The sequence below is a fragment of the Mus caroli genome, chromosome 14, assembly GCF_900094665.2.
Source record: "Mus caroli chromosome 14, CAROLI_EIJ_v1.1, whole genome shotgun sequence".
Taxonomy (NCBI): domain Eukaryota; kingdom Metazoa; phylum Chordata; class Mammalia; order Rodentia; family Muridae; genus Mus; species Mus caroli.
In genome coordinates this window covers 88,215,222-88,233,932 of record NC_034583.1, presented here as the reverse complement: position 1 = coordinate 88,233,932, position 18,711 = coordinate 88,215,222, and the positions used below count along the sequence as shown (strand labels likewise).

Below are 18,711 nucleotides of genomic sequence, written 5' to 3'. Positions count from 1 at the left end.
GTCCCTTACTGTCTTTTTTTTTCAATTATTTTCACCTAAAATATTATAAAATTTGGCTTCTTAGAATCCAGTTCAGATTTAAGCAGAAGTAAATAGAAAAGGAACTAGTGTTTTTCTTCATTTGTAGTATGAATATCAACGAGAATTAATAAATGACTGATTAAATCTCATCGACATATAATTATTCTATCCAATAAGTGAATAAGTAATAAAATCATCATTTTATATATCACCCGAAGGGCTGAACGTTGAGTGTGATTATCAGTACTGGCCAGAATCATAGAAGGCAGATATTATACTCTGCCTTTGAGGGCACATAACACTATCCATGAAGTTTACTTGTGGCAAGAAACTTGAATGGACACTTCAGCTCTAAATCTGCTAGACTCAAGAAAGAAAAGATCATAAATATCATTTAGACACATCAATGTAACTGCAAATAAAAGATTATAGTTGGAGTGGTATAATAGGAACATATACTGGGCCTAATCAGATGGAAAGTTGGCTCTATATATTTGCCATGCAAAAATGCCAGCAAACAGCAACAGAAACAACTCTGAGCTGACCTGTTTCTGCTGTGTTTATTCTTTTATATTTATCTTTTTGAGTAGAATGTAAAGAGTTCTGCCTCTTAATTTTAATGCTAGTACTAATCTGATAGGATTGTGAGTTCAATTAAAGCTTGGGTTATATAGAAGGAACCTTCCTGAAATGAACAACAACAACAACAACAATAAGACAAACAAACAAAACCAACCAATCAACCAAACATGAATTTCATTTTTTACCAAGATGAATTCTAACTCTCAAGTCTAGATTGTGCTTTCTTGCTTTGATTAAGTTTATGTTATCTATATCTATTAACTTTATGTAAACTCTGTCCTATAAACCAATAAAGTATTACCATGTAAATGTGGAAGAAACGGAAAATTCTTTAGAATAAAGTTGAAGAAGAAAAGAGAAATATAATTAAAATTATATTCCTTGCTCCTGCTTGTTTAAAATTAAGTAAAAGTGATAAAATTAATAGGGTTTTCAAATAACAACTCACTGGTTTTAACTGATATACGTATGTGGACATCATTCACTGTGTCTCTTAGAAGTCATTTTAGCAAATTTCCAAAATCAAAATATGAAAGCTACAATTTGTATTCTTTTTTTTTTTTTTTTTTTTTTTTTAAGACAGGGTTTCTCTGTGTAGCCCTGGCTGTCCTGGAACTTACTCTGTAGACCAGGCTGGCCTTGAACTCAGAAATTTGCCTGCCTCTGCCTCCCAAGTGCTGAGATTAAAGGCATGTGCCACCATACCCAGCCTACAATTTTTATTCTTAACACAGCTTTCAGAGCATGGGAATTTGAATTTATCAGTGAAAATGATGACATACCTTGCTAAGTCTACAGTGAATGAGATATGGTCCACGCTGAAAAAAAAGTGATTAAAAATCGTAATAAATAATCATAACTTTATATCCTGCACGGCAGGAGGTAATATTCAGTAAATATTCCCTGAATGAAACAATGAAAGTGTGAGCAAAATCAGGAGTGTGGAATATGGATTATGTATGTACTAAGGAAAAGCAGTGGCCAACTATGTCAATGTGCAATTCAGAAGTTGTCGAAAGATAAGTCATTTAACGTTAGAAAGAGTGGCTTATCTACTTCTATGTCATTTCCAGTGAGAAAAATTCTAAGTAAAATAAAGATGAAGAGTTTTATAGGGGTGTGAAGGAAATTAAAAAGAAAACATGATTAATTAAAGCTAAGTGAAATAATCATCTATATAAATCAGTAGTTGTGATTATTGATGCTTAATCATGGAATGTAACACTGGTTCCTGGTGGAGAGCAGGTAGCAAGGACAGTGCAATTTTGCAAATATTCAGTCATGGATGTGACAATATGAGTGTGGTCGTTTTGAATTCCACCTTTACTTTTGTATTAACATAAAGAACAATACTTATTGTTCTGCATCAATGTATGCAGCCTTCTCTCTGCATTTATTTTTAAACCATTACTTTATTAGTCTGACCTTCTTTACAGTGAAAGAGTACTCCTCTTAAATTTTCATTTATTAACATGGTGAGTTTTATAAAGATGGAACATTGCAAAAGATTGTGTTTTATTGATTGGTGGAGTTGGTGTAGGACTATAAAGCAGTGTGTCAAAGCATTAAATAATATTCTTTTCTGTTCTACCTCGGGCCAGCTTAGAGGTTAAAAGGTATCAAGAAATGAAATTATAAATCCAGTTTACATAGTTTCCCCAAAGATATTGAACTTCTTTCTTATTATGTCTAAATAAAACTCATTATCTATTTTGTTTCAGTAATAATTACAAGGTCCTCCTCTAAGCTATTATTTACTGTCTCCATTATTCTCCATCCTATAGAATACTCTGAAAAGGCAAGCATATAAATATGATAAAAGAATTAAGCTGTTGAAATAAATTAATTTATTGTGGAACAATGTATTCAAATCTTACTTGCTCAATGGATTTTGCTTTAATGAAATTCTTCAAAGAACAATACATCACGTTCTAAAGATTGAAATTATACATTAAGTGAAATGACTGAATATGTTGTGTCTCAATTTATAGGAAGTTTCAATTGAATAATTAAGCTTTTAAATCATAAAATTTGCATAAAGGATTTTCTTAAAATAAAAGTATTATGTATTGCCACAGTGTTCTCTGTTCTTAAATATAAACTACAATAATGTCAAATGAGAAAACCCATTAAATGCTTCAACTTGTATAATTCCCTTAGCTTTAAACCATGTTATAAAAATATATTTTATATTGAGGCTTTAATCAATTTTTACTTAGTTATTGTGTCATTTTAAAGGTATTTTGAATGAATAAAGGCATGGGTACATGATTTATGAGTTAACTAAATCAGCATAGAAAATTGGAACACTTACATATATTGAATAATCTTCTACTCATGAAAAATGTGTAAAGGAGCAAAGAATATATTTTATTGGCATAGCCATTGCTATTTAAGTTTATAAATAAATATTTAGGTTTTGTGAATTAAATATCCAAGATATTTTATATACTGTTTACCCATGCTTTTCATTAGTACTTGTTATGAAATTTGTTATGGCAGCAAAGTCAGATTGCAAATGATTTTTACACAGTTTGATTAACTTTTAGATTGTCCTTTATCTCTATTGAGCCAAACATGAGCATGTGCCATTACAAATAAAGCCACTAACACACATATTTTAAGATAAATTAAAACGTATTGGGAACATGGATGTCATGCTTTGTAGGAGATATATCGGTTAATTTAGAAATTTCTATTTCAATAAAACACAATATTTCTCCAGTACATATTATATATTTCTATATAAGTAAATAAATATCAACCTTATTGAATTGAAATTATGTCTAAAGCTTAGCCAAGTTACCCTAGTCTGGTAACTTCTCTTGGATCTTGAGAGGCCCTTTCAGTCTAAATAAGGAGCTGGTTTTACTGACGATCAGAGTTGCTGGAGAATATACAGTTTTGTTTTGTTTTTTCAGAGATTTGGTCGCTGAGAAGCTCTCTATGTTTTATCCATTGTCCCTACCTATACCCAGTCACATATTGGTAGCACTAAGTCAACTCAATTGGTTTAAGTATATAAACACATAAAGTTGGAAGGAAAATTTTAGAGGAACAGAGAAATGTTGGAGTGGAAGAAAATGAATGTAGGTTTTGTCAAGACATCATATGCATGCTTGATTATCAAACAATATTTTTTCTAATTTTAAGAAAAATTTAAAAAGAAGAAATCAATATCAAGATGCATGAATTATGAAAACCTGGCCTGATTATGGATGCAACTCTACTATACTACATTTAATACATAAATGTGTCCTTGCACTCTTTCGAATTTTTATTGTAAAACTTCATACTCACATCCTATAATAAATATACAAATACTGCAAAAGCCATCTAAAATAAAGACAGTGGATACTATAATAATTTAACTCTATATGTAGTTGATAAACTTTGATATGAGCCTTTTTAATATCATAATTGTATGACCATTTCTTCTGTACTTGTCCTCCCTAGAACCTTCAAAACACCCTTATTTGCTCTCTTTCAAATTCATTAACTGGTTTTTCATTGACTCTTATTATGTGTGTATAACAGTATGACAGTATGATAGTATGACTGTATGTATGTATGTGTGTATGCATGTGAATGTGTATGTGCAGGTATATTTCTAAATATAACCTAATTAGTCTTAATACTGTTATCCTTGTATTTTCAGTGCTAACCATCTATCTGGTATTGGATAAATAATTGTTGTGTTCTTCTACGGGAAGATAACTTTTCCTACTCAGCCTTCCTCAGCTGCCTGAATTCTTTGTGAAATATTGAAGTCTTGTAGGCTTTTCGTTTCTGCTTTGGCATGTCTATATTTGTTGTTATGTCTACTTATGTTTAAAAAATCATTTTGGTGAGATTGTTTAAGCTTAGCTTTGACATTGCTAGGTTACAGAATATCATAGCACATTCTCTGGTGCAGGGGCTCATATACACTTTCTGCTCCCTCTTCCACAGTGTTATTTGAGACTTAAGAAAACAACCTGTAGCTCATGTGAGTCTATGTTTATAGATTCCATGGCTACCCATCTCAAATTCTAACTCTTGGCATGAAAATCCACATCTTTCTGACTTGGTCAGGGTTGTCCAAAGGCTCCTAAAAAATATAGGCTATTGCCCTTGGTTTTCCCCAGATTTGTAAGGTAAAAAACCTTATTGATAAAGGCATCATGAACTTCAGACATAAATTTTGGAGTCCTATGAACTGAAATTAAGCTGAGTATCCCATCCCTAAGAACTAATTTATGAGCTCCCTGAGACCAAACCACCAATCAAAACAAACAAACAAACAAACAAAAAACCCAAAAGACAACAACAACAAAAACAACACATGGTGGGACTCATGGTTCTAGCTGCATATGTAGCAGAGGATGGCCTAGTTGGTCATCAATGGGAGGAGAGGCCCTTGGTCTTGAGAAGACTCTATGCCCCAGTACAGGGGAATGCCAGGGTCAGGAAGTGGGAGTGTGTGGGTTGATGAGCAGGGAGAGGGGATAGGGGGTTTTCAGAGGGGAAAGTAGGAAAGGGGATAACATTTGAAATATAAATAAAGCAATATCTAATAAAAATAATAAACAATGTTGAACATAATTAGTCATCAGAGAAATAAGTGTACTCTATTTACTAAAAAGAAAGAAAGAAAATTAAAAAAAAAAAAGTGCCATGTGAGCTGCAAGCTTCCACAACAGGGAAGAAACTAAGTCTTCCCTAGCTATGATGTCTTTGAATTTCAGGCCTATGGGATGTGTGTGTGTGTGTTAGTGTTCATGTGTGTGTTTTTCTTCCTATTTTCTTCAAGCATTTTTTTTCAGTGACTTGTTCTTCAGCCTTTTAGGTGAAACAGCAGTGAAGCTGAGTTGGAACATATGTATCTTGTATTTATCTATTACTTAGTTTTCACATAAGCAAAACTTAGAGGACACAATATTCAACATCTTATCAACTATGGTGAAGGATAATGCTATGGTATAATAGTCCAGATAGCTCTGCTTTAAATGACTTTTATTGTCCTTTCCAGAAACCAACCCACATCTAGACTTGCTAAAGCTGCTACTGTTCAGCAGCTTATCACTACAGGAATTTATTGCATTTCATCTAGACTAGAATATAGATGATAATTTTGTTTTGCTTGCTGTTGTTGTTTTTTTAGTCTTTTTAAAGAATGTTTGAGCAGATAAGTTCTTTGTTACTTGCCATGCAGCTATTTACGGGATTGCATCATGCTCTTTAGGACATGCATCAGGGATTAGTTTATGATATAGACTTTTAAAATAAAGCTTGAGTATGATGACACTTGCTTCATTTTAATTGTGGGGCTCTGCAAAGTGAATCCTCAGGGTATCTGTTAAAAATGTTCATTGGCAATGTAGATCATTGGGAAAAGTGTGCATGGTGCAAAAAATTACTTGATTTGGCCTGCTTGATATCTATCTATCTATCTATCTATCTATCTATCTATCTATCTATCTATCTATCTATCTACCTATCTATAGAAAGAAATTTCTGGCTCTTTCTTCATGGATAGAATATTTTGCTTTGGGCCACAGAAACTAACAATGATACACCAGTTGTCTTAAAATATTAAAAAATATTCTGACATTTCTAGATTTTACCAGCTCAAAATCAAATTATTCAAGGGTTGGTGTTCCTCTGATAGTCTAAGCAGAATCCTTTCTGCATCTCCAGAGTTTTGGCAGTAGCTGAAAATTTCTGGCATGCTGATATGTGATTCCAGTCTTGCCTCCTTCTTCACAAATTGTCTATGCTTTATCTACACACTATCTTGTAAGGACACTAACCACAGAAGATCAGTGATTTATCCAGTGTAGTATTCCCCCTTGTTGATAAATTACTACTGCACAGATAATCTTTCATATAACCCCATATTCCTAGGAACAAAGGGTTCACACTTCCACATGTATTTCCATATGTCTTACTTTCAGGTGCTTTACTCTGTCAACTAGAAGGTCTGGAAACAAAACTCAAGAACAGACAATTCTAAGCTCTTTCCTGATGATTTTTTTATATGCAGGTAGATTGCAGCCATCTAGAGACCAATGTGATTTTTAAGGACAGGGTTGTGAACAGTGCTTTTTCTTTGCAACTACAATTAAGGGTGGTTGTGAACTATGTCAGTGCTGGTAACCAAACCTAGGTCCTTTGTAAGAGCCCCACATGTCCTTAATCATGAAGCCATCTCTTGTCTCTTGTGTACCATTTTTTAAGTGTGAAAGGTTGTTTCTAATCTCAAATATATATTGGTTATTATAGAGCTCATTCATGCCTGTTTGTTAATATATGAAAATGAAAATATTTTGGTTCTTAAAGTATGAATTTTTAAATAATAGTTGATTTATTAATCTATAATTCCATTTATAATATATATTAACATAACTCTAAGTAGCACAGCTACAAAGCTTATTCATTGTGAAGTGCATAGAGTAGTAGACATGTCTTCATAGAATTTAGAGAGAGACATTATAGCAAGATTGTCTGAAAATCAGTTGATACATATTTCACAAATAGAAATGGGGAAAAGAGCCTATCTTCGGAGATTCATTAATTCAATGAAAATAATTTTAATATTAAATAATACTATATTGTCACAAAGCATTAACTGTGTCCATTAAATGTAGAGTGGTGTCACATAGTGTTGACAATCTTCTGATAATATTCTGGTATGTTATATGCATAAGGTATATGTCATTGATCCTTAATACCTGCCAAAGTAGAAAAACAAATGTAAAGATGCACTCAAAATAATTACCCAGAACTCAGTGTTGATTGGTTCTATCAAAGTTTTCTTGTTAGGTGGTCTTACTGGGCTATTTTGAATTGTCTTCTATGGCCTAACATTTTCTCCAAAGTATGCCTTAGTACTATTTGCTGTGGCTGTATTGTGGTTTACCAGTAAAATAATTATTTTCTATCTTGACTTTTCAAGAGTGTATGATATCAGTAATTCAGATGAAAATGGATGCAAGAATTTGAGATTTGTGGTCAAGATTAAATATATCTTTTAGTGTTGTTAAGTGCAGGTGAAACACCATGGGTATTTTGGGGGGCATAGCCCTCTTCACATTTCTGATTGCATTAGAGAAAAAATAACGTTCATGAATTAAGATCAACGTATTGACCCCTTCTTCTCCCTTTTCACTCTGTGCAATTTAGGAGCGTGTTCCCGACAGTCCATCGCCTGCTCCATCTCTGGAGGAGGGCCGGAGGCCCGGCAGCCACCCATCCTCACACCGCAGCAGCAGTGTGTCCAGCTCTCCGGCGCGGACTGAGAGTTCTTCCGACAGAATCCGTAGGTTTTATAGTTCTGCTTGTCACCATCTGAAACTTTATTAGGTGCAGCTGGGCTTTCTAATCAAAGTGCCCTCATTCCAAATGGATCTCAAATGTATCATGCACCGAAGCTCCCTAGCCATAGCCATCCCTCAGAATTATGTGTCCCAGTGTGGAATGCTATGAAGGATGACGCGACATTAACAGGTTCTGATATAACATCCTTTCTTTGATACTACACAGAAATATTTGAGCTATGAAACAAGAAAAAGTAAGTCATTTTCCAGATGAGTTTCTGAAGTACACAACCAATTCCCAACTATCTGACACCTAAGTACATGGTTTCTGGTTTATTCAAGTGCATTTCTTCAATGAAAACTGCTATTTTTACAGTTCATCAGATTTTAACACCCTTCCTTATTTAATAAAAAATACTCACAAGTACATATAAGAGAAATCAAATTAAGCACAGTAAATCTGGAAAACCCAATACTTTGTCATTTAGATGTTCACTGAATTAAATGATTTTAATTTTAGGATTATGGTCAGGAATAAAAAGTAGTATATAAAAAGTAGTATATAATCTGTCATGCTAGCTCCAGAAGAACCAAAGTTTTTTTTTTTCTTTTTTTTTATTAGATATTTTCTTGATTTACATTTCAAATACTATCCCCAAAGCCCCCTATACCCTCTCCCTGCCCTGCTCCCCAACTCACCCACTCCCACTTCCTGGCCCTGGTGTTCTCCTGTACTGGGCTATCTAATCTTCGCAAGAACAAGGGCCTCTCCCCCATTGATGGCCGACTAGGCCATCTTCTGCTACATATGCAACTAGAGACAAAGCTCTGGGGGGGGGGGTACTGGTTAGTTCATATTGTTGTTCCTCTTATAGGGTTGCAGACCCCTTTAACTTCTTGGGTACTTTTTCTAGCTCCTTCATTAGGGGCCCTGTGTACCATCCAATAAATGACTGTGAGCATCCTCTTCTGTATTTGCCAGGCACTGGCATAGCCTCACAAGATAGAACTATGTTAGGGTTCTGTCAGCAAAATCATTCTGGCATATACAATAGAGGAGATTTCACCAATAAAATCATAGAAAAATTATCATGTTAGTATTATTATAGTATTATTTTATATGGTATAGATATTTTACATTTAATGACTTATTTAAATAACATTTTAAAGAGCAAAATTATTTTCAATCATGCAATATACTATGGGATATAATAGTATAAGGGATACTGAAACATGATATCAGTTTATTAGTTGCAGGAAACTGTACTGATTTTATCAGGTAGTTAGAAAATCACTCCTATTAACCTGATGCTGTTAAAGGGCTTTGTTGCTGAGAATACAAGTTTCCCCGATGGGGTAAGTTCATTTGCTAAAGAGAGAACCTGATGCCCTAGAATAAATATTGAATACTTTATTGGTATTGGTTACACTAACATCGACAGGCCACAAATTCTAACCATGCAGAAGGGTTTACTTTATGTGACATTAAATATAGTAAAGTGGTATTATTTTTGGTCTTTATTGCTCATCCTTATCCACCTCCCAGTAATTTTACTAAAGGATTGTGATATTAAATTTGGGTATTATGTGTTTATGTTTTTGTTGTTGTTCTAAAAACAGTTCAATGGATAGATGTTAGCCACATTTTCTGATGTTGTTATATTTGTTCTTTGTTTCGGGGTTGACAGCTGTCCATCAGAATGGCCTGTCCATGAACCAGATGCTGATGGGTTTATCCCCAAATGTGCTTCCTGGGCCAAAGGAGGGGGATTTGGCTGGTCATGACATGGGGCATGAGTCAAAACGGATCCACATTGAAAAAGGTAATTTATGATTCTGTGCCCTTTCTTTTGTTCTGGAAACGAAGTACGACATCTATTCCTGTACTAGTAAAATAAGATAAATATTTTAAATGCACACTGTTAATAAAATATTAGGCCTACTCAACAAAAGGTGTCTGAATACAGATCGGCTACTTTCCTGTTGCACAATGGTAAGTGACAATTTAATTTTCACAACATACTTAAGAGTGAATTATATGTTTCACTCTTATTTCTATTTTTTATTTATTAATTTACTGTTTGTGTTTCATGATGCATCCAAAGCCATTATATTTTTACTTAGCATGACAGGACATAAAAGAGATCCCAGGAACTCTATTTTGATTTATAGATATATGGTCTTTAAGTATTTCAGGATATTCAAGTGAATCTTTGTAGTCATTTCAAAGGGTGTGGGAAACAGGGTGGATAGCTCCGTCCTACAAGGACTTGTTTTGAAAATATTAGTGTCTGAGATCCATCACCAGAACATAACTGAAAAACGTCTAAGGAAGGGATGATTGTGTGCGTGCTTCTAAACACTGGGCTGAAGGAGACTTGAGTTTTACCAGTGATTTCTGACAAGCCAGCCTCATCTTTTGGTGTGTTCTAGTTCCCAGTGATAGGTTCAGTCTCAAAATGAAGGCTGTCGGCTACTGAGAAAGACAAAACACAGCAAGCAAACAAACAAACAAAAGCACCTATGCTCAACTTCTGGCCTCCCCACATATGTGCCATGTGCATATGTCCCCACATACATAAATATGTACCTGCTTACATATGAACACAGACACATACAAAGAAGCATCAACTCATATTATCCACACATACACACAAACACAAACTTCCCAGCAGTAACAAAGCCTAGGGTCTGCAAAGATGCAGATTTCCTACTAAAGTATTTCTATATAGATCTAATCCAATTTTACAACCAAAGTGCTAGGAATGTATTCGTGAATTTTCTAATCTGAGAAGAAATTTCATTAGAAAATTGAAGTGTTATTTTGCTATGCTTTTGCTATGTTATTTTGCTAATAAATATGTATTCATAAATGTAAGTACATATTTTCATATGTAAGTACATATACTTACAAGTACAAGTATTGTGTTGTACCTATAGAAGCCTGCTCACTTGCTTTCAACTTTCATTCTTTGTTAACTTTTTTAAAAAATTTCTGAGGCCGGGCGTGGTGGCGCACGCCTTTAATCCCAGCACTCGGGAGGCAGAGGCAGGCGGATTTCTGAGTTCGAGGCCAGCCTGGTCTACAAAGTGAGTGCCAGGACAGGCAGGGCTACACAGAGAAACCTTGTCTCGAAAAACTAAAACCAAAAAAAAAAAAAAAAAATTTCTGAGATTTTGATATTATGATGTCTTTTTACTTTCCCTTTCCACCCTCCACACTCTCCCACACCTCTCTGAACTTTTTCAAATTCATGCTGGCCAGTGGTTTTTTTTTTTTTTAATATTATATAAATTGTTCAAATTTTACACATGTAAATTACCTGATTGGCTATTTTTTATATAAATCAAACAACTTTGTTTTGCCCAAGAATAACACACAGTACTTGTATAGCATGAACAAGATATGAGGTTTAGTTCTCTCCATCATAGGAGAAATGAAATAATTCAATTGTAAAATTTACAAAGGGTATTGAAAGTTAGATTTTAAATAGTTCAAAATGCTTTTAAAAAGAAATTGAGAAAGCCTGGCGAACAATAAAAATGCTTAGGAAATGTTTTCCTAAAATGCATTGCATCCTTACTTACTCCCTTAGGAAGAAAGACAGTAAGTATTTAAAAAAAAAAAAAACTACAAACATTTCAAATATTTACAAATAAGGCTTTCTGTTCTTTGGAACTTCCATGAGAATATCACCCTGTTAAAGGGGAAATACATTTGAGAAACAGCAACCTGAGCAAGCTTTTCTATGATTTACTGTGTATGATCACTGTATACACACTGGCTATTGTACTAGTATAACTTTAGTGGTGTATATATGGCACATCACCAAGTCCCAAGCCCTCTATATTTCTAATTCCAATTTTCCATGCATTCTTCACTTTTGAAGAACATTCATGTTATATGTTCTGTATCATTCATATTTAATAAAAGGTTATCATCACTCAATTATGAAAGTTATCATATTAGGGAAACAATTTGTAAAATTAAATTCTTCAGTAATGTTTAATATAAAAATTAATTGGATAATAAAGAAGTAAATTTTTTGCAAAGATTCAGCAACTGAGTAAATCTCTTAAGAAAATAAGTGGCTATTTTCTCAATTTTCCAAGAATACTGTTTAGCTAGTTCAATGTAAAAACTACGTGGAGCCCTGTAGATATGACTCAGCCAGTGGGCACTATTTTAAACACAGAGGTTCTGATTTGACCTCTGAAACTCACATTATGTAAGGACAATCCCAGTCTTGGAAATTTGTTCTCTGATTTGCAAATATGCTCACTGACATGACACAAAGAGACACATAATAAATAAAATATAGTTAAAGAGAAACAGATACAGGAAATTGACTGGTAATATACAATGGATATCAATATAATGAGTTAAATTATTTTCAAGAATATTGGTATGAAATGCTGGGAATTAAACTGTGAAATCTAGAGAGAGTGATAAAGGGACATTGCAGACAGCCAATAGCTGCAGCAATGAATCCCAGCAGAAAATGTCATGGGAAACTCTACAGCCTTATGTTTCCAGTTGAATTGATCTGGAATATCCATAAATTAAGAGTTTATCTAGGGGCTGGAGAGATGGCTCAGCAATTAAGAGCATTGACTGCTCTTCCAGAGGTCCAGAGTTCAATTCCCAGGAATAACATGGTGACTCACAACCATCTATAATGGGATCTGATGCCCTCTTCTGTTGTGTCTAAGAACAGTGACAATGCACTCACATACATAAAAAATATCTTTTTCAAAAAAGAGTTTTTCTAGACTACTGCTTGGTTGTTGTAATTATTGTGTTAATATTATAGAATATATTTTAAATGTTCTATTTTTTGTATATTCCTAATTCCACAACTTTACTGTAACATTCATCTTCTCCTGTGGAAATTATTTATTATTGCACTTTCTCTTCATGAATAAGCTCTGAGTCATCTGAACATTTACAGTGATTGTAAATAAACCATGTTGTCTATGTAATTATACTATGTGGTTTGAATTGGTAGAGAATAACAAGAAATAGAAAAGAAGAGTGGAGCCAAAGATGGTTATTGAATTCTTTAAATATTAAGGTAAAAGTCAGAAATGTCTTTCTTTGGTAGTGTGATTATTGTAGAGTGTTCTAACTATGAATACATATGGCACCTTACTGTTTTGCTAAAGTTACTATTGTCTGGGGTTTTCTAAATCTTCTCTCTCTGAACACAGATCTTAACCAAATCCCAAGTGTATCTCAATATTTTATCTACAAAATTAACTGTTTAGCATTCTGACTGGGTATATGAAACTACCATTGATTTCAAATCATGGAAATTTTAATAGATGTTGTTATAATTATAGTGTCTTGTTTTATGTTGCTCTTTCTCTTGGATGAATTCTATCTCTTTCATCTACTTCCAGCATACTGAATTAATTGTAAATATTCATGGGCTTTCTAGATTGATAGAGTCTGCTAAATTAAAAATTGTTTTTTTCATGACTCCATTTATCATATCCCTCACAATAGCCCTGCAACTTTCTTACTACTCATATCTCTATTGAACAAGTAACTTTATTTAGAGAAATCTGTAGAAAAATTAATTATATATTCATGTCATTTGCAGGTTGAACTTTTTATGTGCAATTTGCTTTCTAACAACTAAATCATTCAAAAGGCAATGATTCTTAGGAAAACATTGATACTTTGCAGAGATAGAAAAATTTATTTTGTGCCCCAAATGATTTGGTGTGAAGTCTTAATCATTAATAACTTTTGAACATGTGTGTCTTCCTTAATAAGAAAAACCCATTGCCTATAATACATGCTACCAAAAGTAAAAAATAAAAAAAAAACAATTCATGATCAGTTCACGGTTAGAAGTCATATAAACTCAGAGTTCAGGAAACACATAGCTGAGTAAGTGCTCACATTTATTATTATTTTTTGCATAAAGAAGAGTCCAATGGAAACTTAAGCCTTGAGAAGGTTTAATTAAACCACATTTAAAATATGAAAAATGAAACATTGTTTTATATTGAGAAGTATAGACATTTAAACTTCATGTGGAAATCCCAGGCAAAATGAGACATGTTTATGAAGATTATAAGGTTTTTTTAAAGTCAAGGGTTTGTAAAAGAAACTCTGATGCTTCAAAAGGAAAGGTTAAAAAACAGTTACAGTGTCCTTCTAAAAATGATTTCTGTAATTATTAAGATCATAATATAGTTACATTATTCACCCATCTCCTTTGTCCCTTCAAACCTTTCCATATTCTCTCCCTTGTCTTGCGTCACTCTCTTTCACATTCCTGGCCTCTTGATATTAGTTGTAGTTATATTCATATTATATATCCTAAATATATAAATAGAATCTGCATCATCTAACATTTAATACTATCACAAGTTCTCTGGAGCTTTATGGGTTTAGAAAAACCAGGGCTCTTTCCCATCTGAGTAGAAATCAACCAACAGATATTAAATAGGACAGGTTTACATGATTCTCACTGCTTTCATGACTTGGGTCTTAGGATCTTGACTAGAACTCATGTGGGGTTAAATACGTGCCAAATACACAGACAGAAAACTGGTGTACGTTGGTCTGGGTTCTCAGATGAAGATGCTGCACCATCGCAGAAGCTCAGCATATATTTTATAGAGAGAGGAAGAGAGAGGCAGGCAGCATTATGGTATATGCTAAGCAAGAAGGCAGGGCCATTGCAGATAAATAGCAATTGGGTTAGTATATACTGCTGGATAAGGGTGCAAGTTCAGCTATCACGCATAGGAGCAGACTTTGTGTGGAATCAGACTTCAGAATGTGAGCATCTGTGGGGAAAAAGCTATGTGGGAATGTTTTCTATACAGACTATTGACAGGCACACAGTGACTGATAGGGACTTTTGCCATCCCTCAGAGCCACTCTAGGGAAAGTCTTTCCAGCTTTGATAGCATGGAGGCTTTGGGGTCCTTGACAGGGCTGTGCGTACCCAACAGCACACATTCAGTTGGGATTTCACAAGTTCTCTATACTAGTAAATTTAGTTTTTAGATCATTCTAATATGATGTGACTATGAATAAATACGCATTAAGGCACAAATGTGTAAAATAAACCAAGACAGCACATTTCTGCTTGTCCTCTTCTCTTCTCTATTCCCTATTTCCCCTCCCTTCTTGTCTACCTCTCTTCTCACTTCTTCCCTTTCTTCTTGCCCCTCCCTAAAATATTAAATATTAAAATATTTCTTTCACTTGTATTTTCAACTTCCTTTCTCAAATCTGCTTTTATCAACATCATGTGGAATACTTTTGCTTCTGAGAAATAGAATACTTTCCCTCACTCGTGTCTTCTGCAGGGAACCAACATTTTAGGAGCAGGAAAAAAATTGATGAAGGTTGTTAAGGACTTGTATCAGGCCATAGAACATTTTCTTTGTGGGAACTTTTGTCCATCACTGTTCAAGATTCCCAGAAATTGCTGTCCTTGTATAAAAGGAATTTGTTTGGCACTGTGAATTAGAGAACAAGGTGTGAAATGCACCAGCACAGATTAAAACATACCTAAAGTTCCTTTCTCAACTAATATATTCTGTACTGCAGTTCTTACATATAATTTTTTCCAAAGCTGGCTAAGCATGATTTATCTCAAGTTTCTTAAAATATGTTTTAATTCTTTTGCATATTTTTCATTGTTTTAAACAATGTGATTTTAAAAGTACTATTACTTTAAGATTTTTATCTTCAAAAATGGCTTTCTTCTTTAAAATGATAGATTGCCATTACACTAATTAATAGTAATAATACATTCTAACCTATTAGAATTTTATTATCTGATGCAGTTATCACATGGATTTGTCTAGATTAAAAGTCCCTTCTCTGTAGAATCTCCAATGTTTTCACACTTTTAACACATATTACACTTTGAATTGTGCATTCACTATGTGAGGTCCAGCATCAAATTCAAGCCATAAGACCTGGCTGCAGCTAACTGTCTTTACCCACTGAAACACTCTACTGGCCATAGAGATTATTATTTCATCTGAGGCACTCTTACAACTCTTGTCATACTGAACATTAATTGTGCTGAAATTATTTTGGTTGTTACAAACATGATGTACGTTATTCCTTTAATTAGACTTTTTAATAACTTCTCATTTGTAAGTACTTAGATCAAGCATCCTTCAGTTACAAATGGCATCCTTTTACCTTCTTAAAATACGTTTGTTTTTATTATTATATTCATATAATGCATTTGAGTAAAATACTCAACCCCTACTGCCACTTCACCCCAAATTCATGTATTTTCTTCTTAATTTTACATACCCAAAAGTTCATTCAGTGCTACATCTATATGCAGTGGTTTAAGGCCACTAGCTGGAGCATGGGTAGCCCCGAGAGACCCACATTCCTAAGGTTAGGATTTTTTTAGTTCTTTTCTATCCATGCTTGGATTTTGACTATCTTCATTTTCTGCCTATCTTGACAATGCATTTGAAGTCACAGTAAGTCTACTTGTGTAACTGTATGGTCATATCCAAAAAATGTTTCTTTTTAAATGCCTACTACCTCTGACTCTTACAACACTTACTTTCCCTCTTCATTGATGATTCCTGAGTCTTGGTGGAAGAGGTTGTGATATAAAAGTCCCGTTTAAGATGGAGGACTCTATAATCTCTAATTTTCAGCACATTGACTGATTGTGAGTCTCTGTATTAATCACCATCTACTGCATTGAAAGAGTCTCTCTGTTGAAGGTTGAGTGATGCACTAATCTATGGGATCAGAGATAAGTGTGTAGGGGGCATTTTATTACTGTGTCGATTCAGCAGAATAATACCACTGAATTCTTTACAATGGCATATGACATACCTAGACAATGATTTCATAAGCAGTTAATTGGACCAGCCATGAGTTCCTTTTGTGTAACAGGTCTTATATTCAACTGAAAAAAAAAGTAGTTCGTTGGTCCTATCATGTACATGCCATTACTACACAACTGTGTGAACATATTCACTATACCTAGGAAATAGAAACAAATTAGATGCCCATAAATGAATAGACCATAAAGATTTAGTTGATATACATAATAGGATATTAATCAGCTATTATGAACTTCTCAAAAACAACATAATAATAATCCAGAATGAGATGATCCATAGCCAGGAGGATACAAGTCCCTATTGTATGTGAATATTAGCTTTAATGTTGAGATACGTGTGTTGAAATTGGAGTAGCCCTAGAAGACTGGAAACTAGTAAAGGGAATGTGGGTAAGATTTCACAGAAAGCGGGATGGAAGGCAGGAAGTATGAAGGGTGAAATGGGAATAATAGAACAGGAAGGGTTAAATGGATGGAGATGGAAGGGTGGGATGGAGGGAGACTATGAGGAAAGATAACAAATACTTTACCTTAGCCAATCAAGAGGTTTGGGCCATTAAAGAGTACCAGGAATGGGTTTCATCTCATAGAAGGTGCTTTATATCCAATCAAAATTGGTTGGAAGAAACCTGAGACCATGCAGGTTCACAGAGACTGAACTGCCAATCAGGGAGCTTGCACAGGACTGACTGACCCTTTCACATATGATACAGCTGTGTAGCTTGATCTTCTTGACAGTCTCTTAACAATGCAAACAGTAGCTGTCTCTGACTCTGTTGCCTGCCTTTAGGATGCTATTCCTCTATTGCATTGCCTTGTCTAGCTTTAATAGAAGAGCATATACATGTGCTTCAAATACCATATGTTTGAATGAATTGAAAGTTAAAGGACATCTTTTTGGGATAGGATTGCTATCTTTGAACCTGTCACACATAGCATTTTTGTAGTGAAGTATTTTTACGTATTCCAGGGATTTATTTCCATATATTTGATGTATTATTTCTAAAACTATTTATTATTATTATTATTATTATTATTATTATTATTATTATTAATTGCCTCAGATGAGACAGAGGGTGGGAGCAATTACTGATTCATTAACATGCTAGTTCCAAGTGTAATTCAGCTTTGTTTGTGATTTATCAATCATTCCTTGACCTCATTAAAAATTTTTGAACAGCATATTGTTTAGCTTAATGAATTAATTACTTTATTTTATTCAACAATTTTTCAAAATGTTGCTTAAATGTGGATTTCTTCTACCTGTGCTGTTTCTGGCTGAAACTTTGCGTGATCTTTTGTGAACATGATCTACAGAAGCTGTGTACCTTTTTTAATACATCAATTTGAGAATCACTTCACACTGCCATTTCATTTTGGAAACCCTGAATTAATTTAATTAACCTTGTTTAGTAGAGCTCTAACTTTTTATTTTGTACATTTTAATTTAGCAAATGGGCAGATAGGCTTTCTCTCAACTAAGTCCAAAACATTTTCTGTTATTCTCTGATTAAATTCATTAGAGACATGCAAAAATGGTCATTATCAGTTCTGCAATTCCAAAAGCTGTCCTAGTTGTTGTTAACCTAATATAGTAACACAGCACAAGTGCTGAGTTTTGAAAGAGAGCAAGTGATGCTGTGCTATTGGAACTTTTATAGAATAATGATAGAAAACTATCACGCCATACATTCAAACGCGATATCTCATAGTTTAACAAGATAGAAATTTCTGTGTTTGCTAGGCCCCGGCATAGTCTCACAAGAGACAGCTATGTCTGGGTCCTCAAACACAGAAGTGGATGCTCACAGTCAGCTAGTGAATGGATCACAGGGCCCCCAATGGAGGAGCTGGAGAAAGTACCGAAGGAGCTGAAGGGATCCACAACCCTATAGGTGGAACAACATTATGAACTAACCAGTACCCTGGAGCTCTTGACTCTAGCTGCATAT

General features: G+C 34.1%; 1 protein-coding gene across 2 annotated transcripts in view; it reads left to right on the top strand.

Moving 5' to 3' along the window:
- Positions 1 to 18,711, top strand: part of Dach1 (dachshund family transcription factor 1) — a 382,982-nt gene that overhangs the window by 260,846 nt on the left and 103,425 nt on the right. For both annotated transcript variants that reach the window (XM_021181596.2, XM_021181594.2), the window contains 2 exons: positions 7,768 to 7,903; positions 9,590 to 9,724. In XM_021181596.2, the coding sequence (XP_021037255.1) occupies positions 7,768 to 7,903; positions 9,590 to 9,724 (271 nt within the window). The remainder of the gene's footprint in view (positions 1 to 7,767; positions 7,904 to 9,589; positions 9,725 to 18,711) is intronic.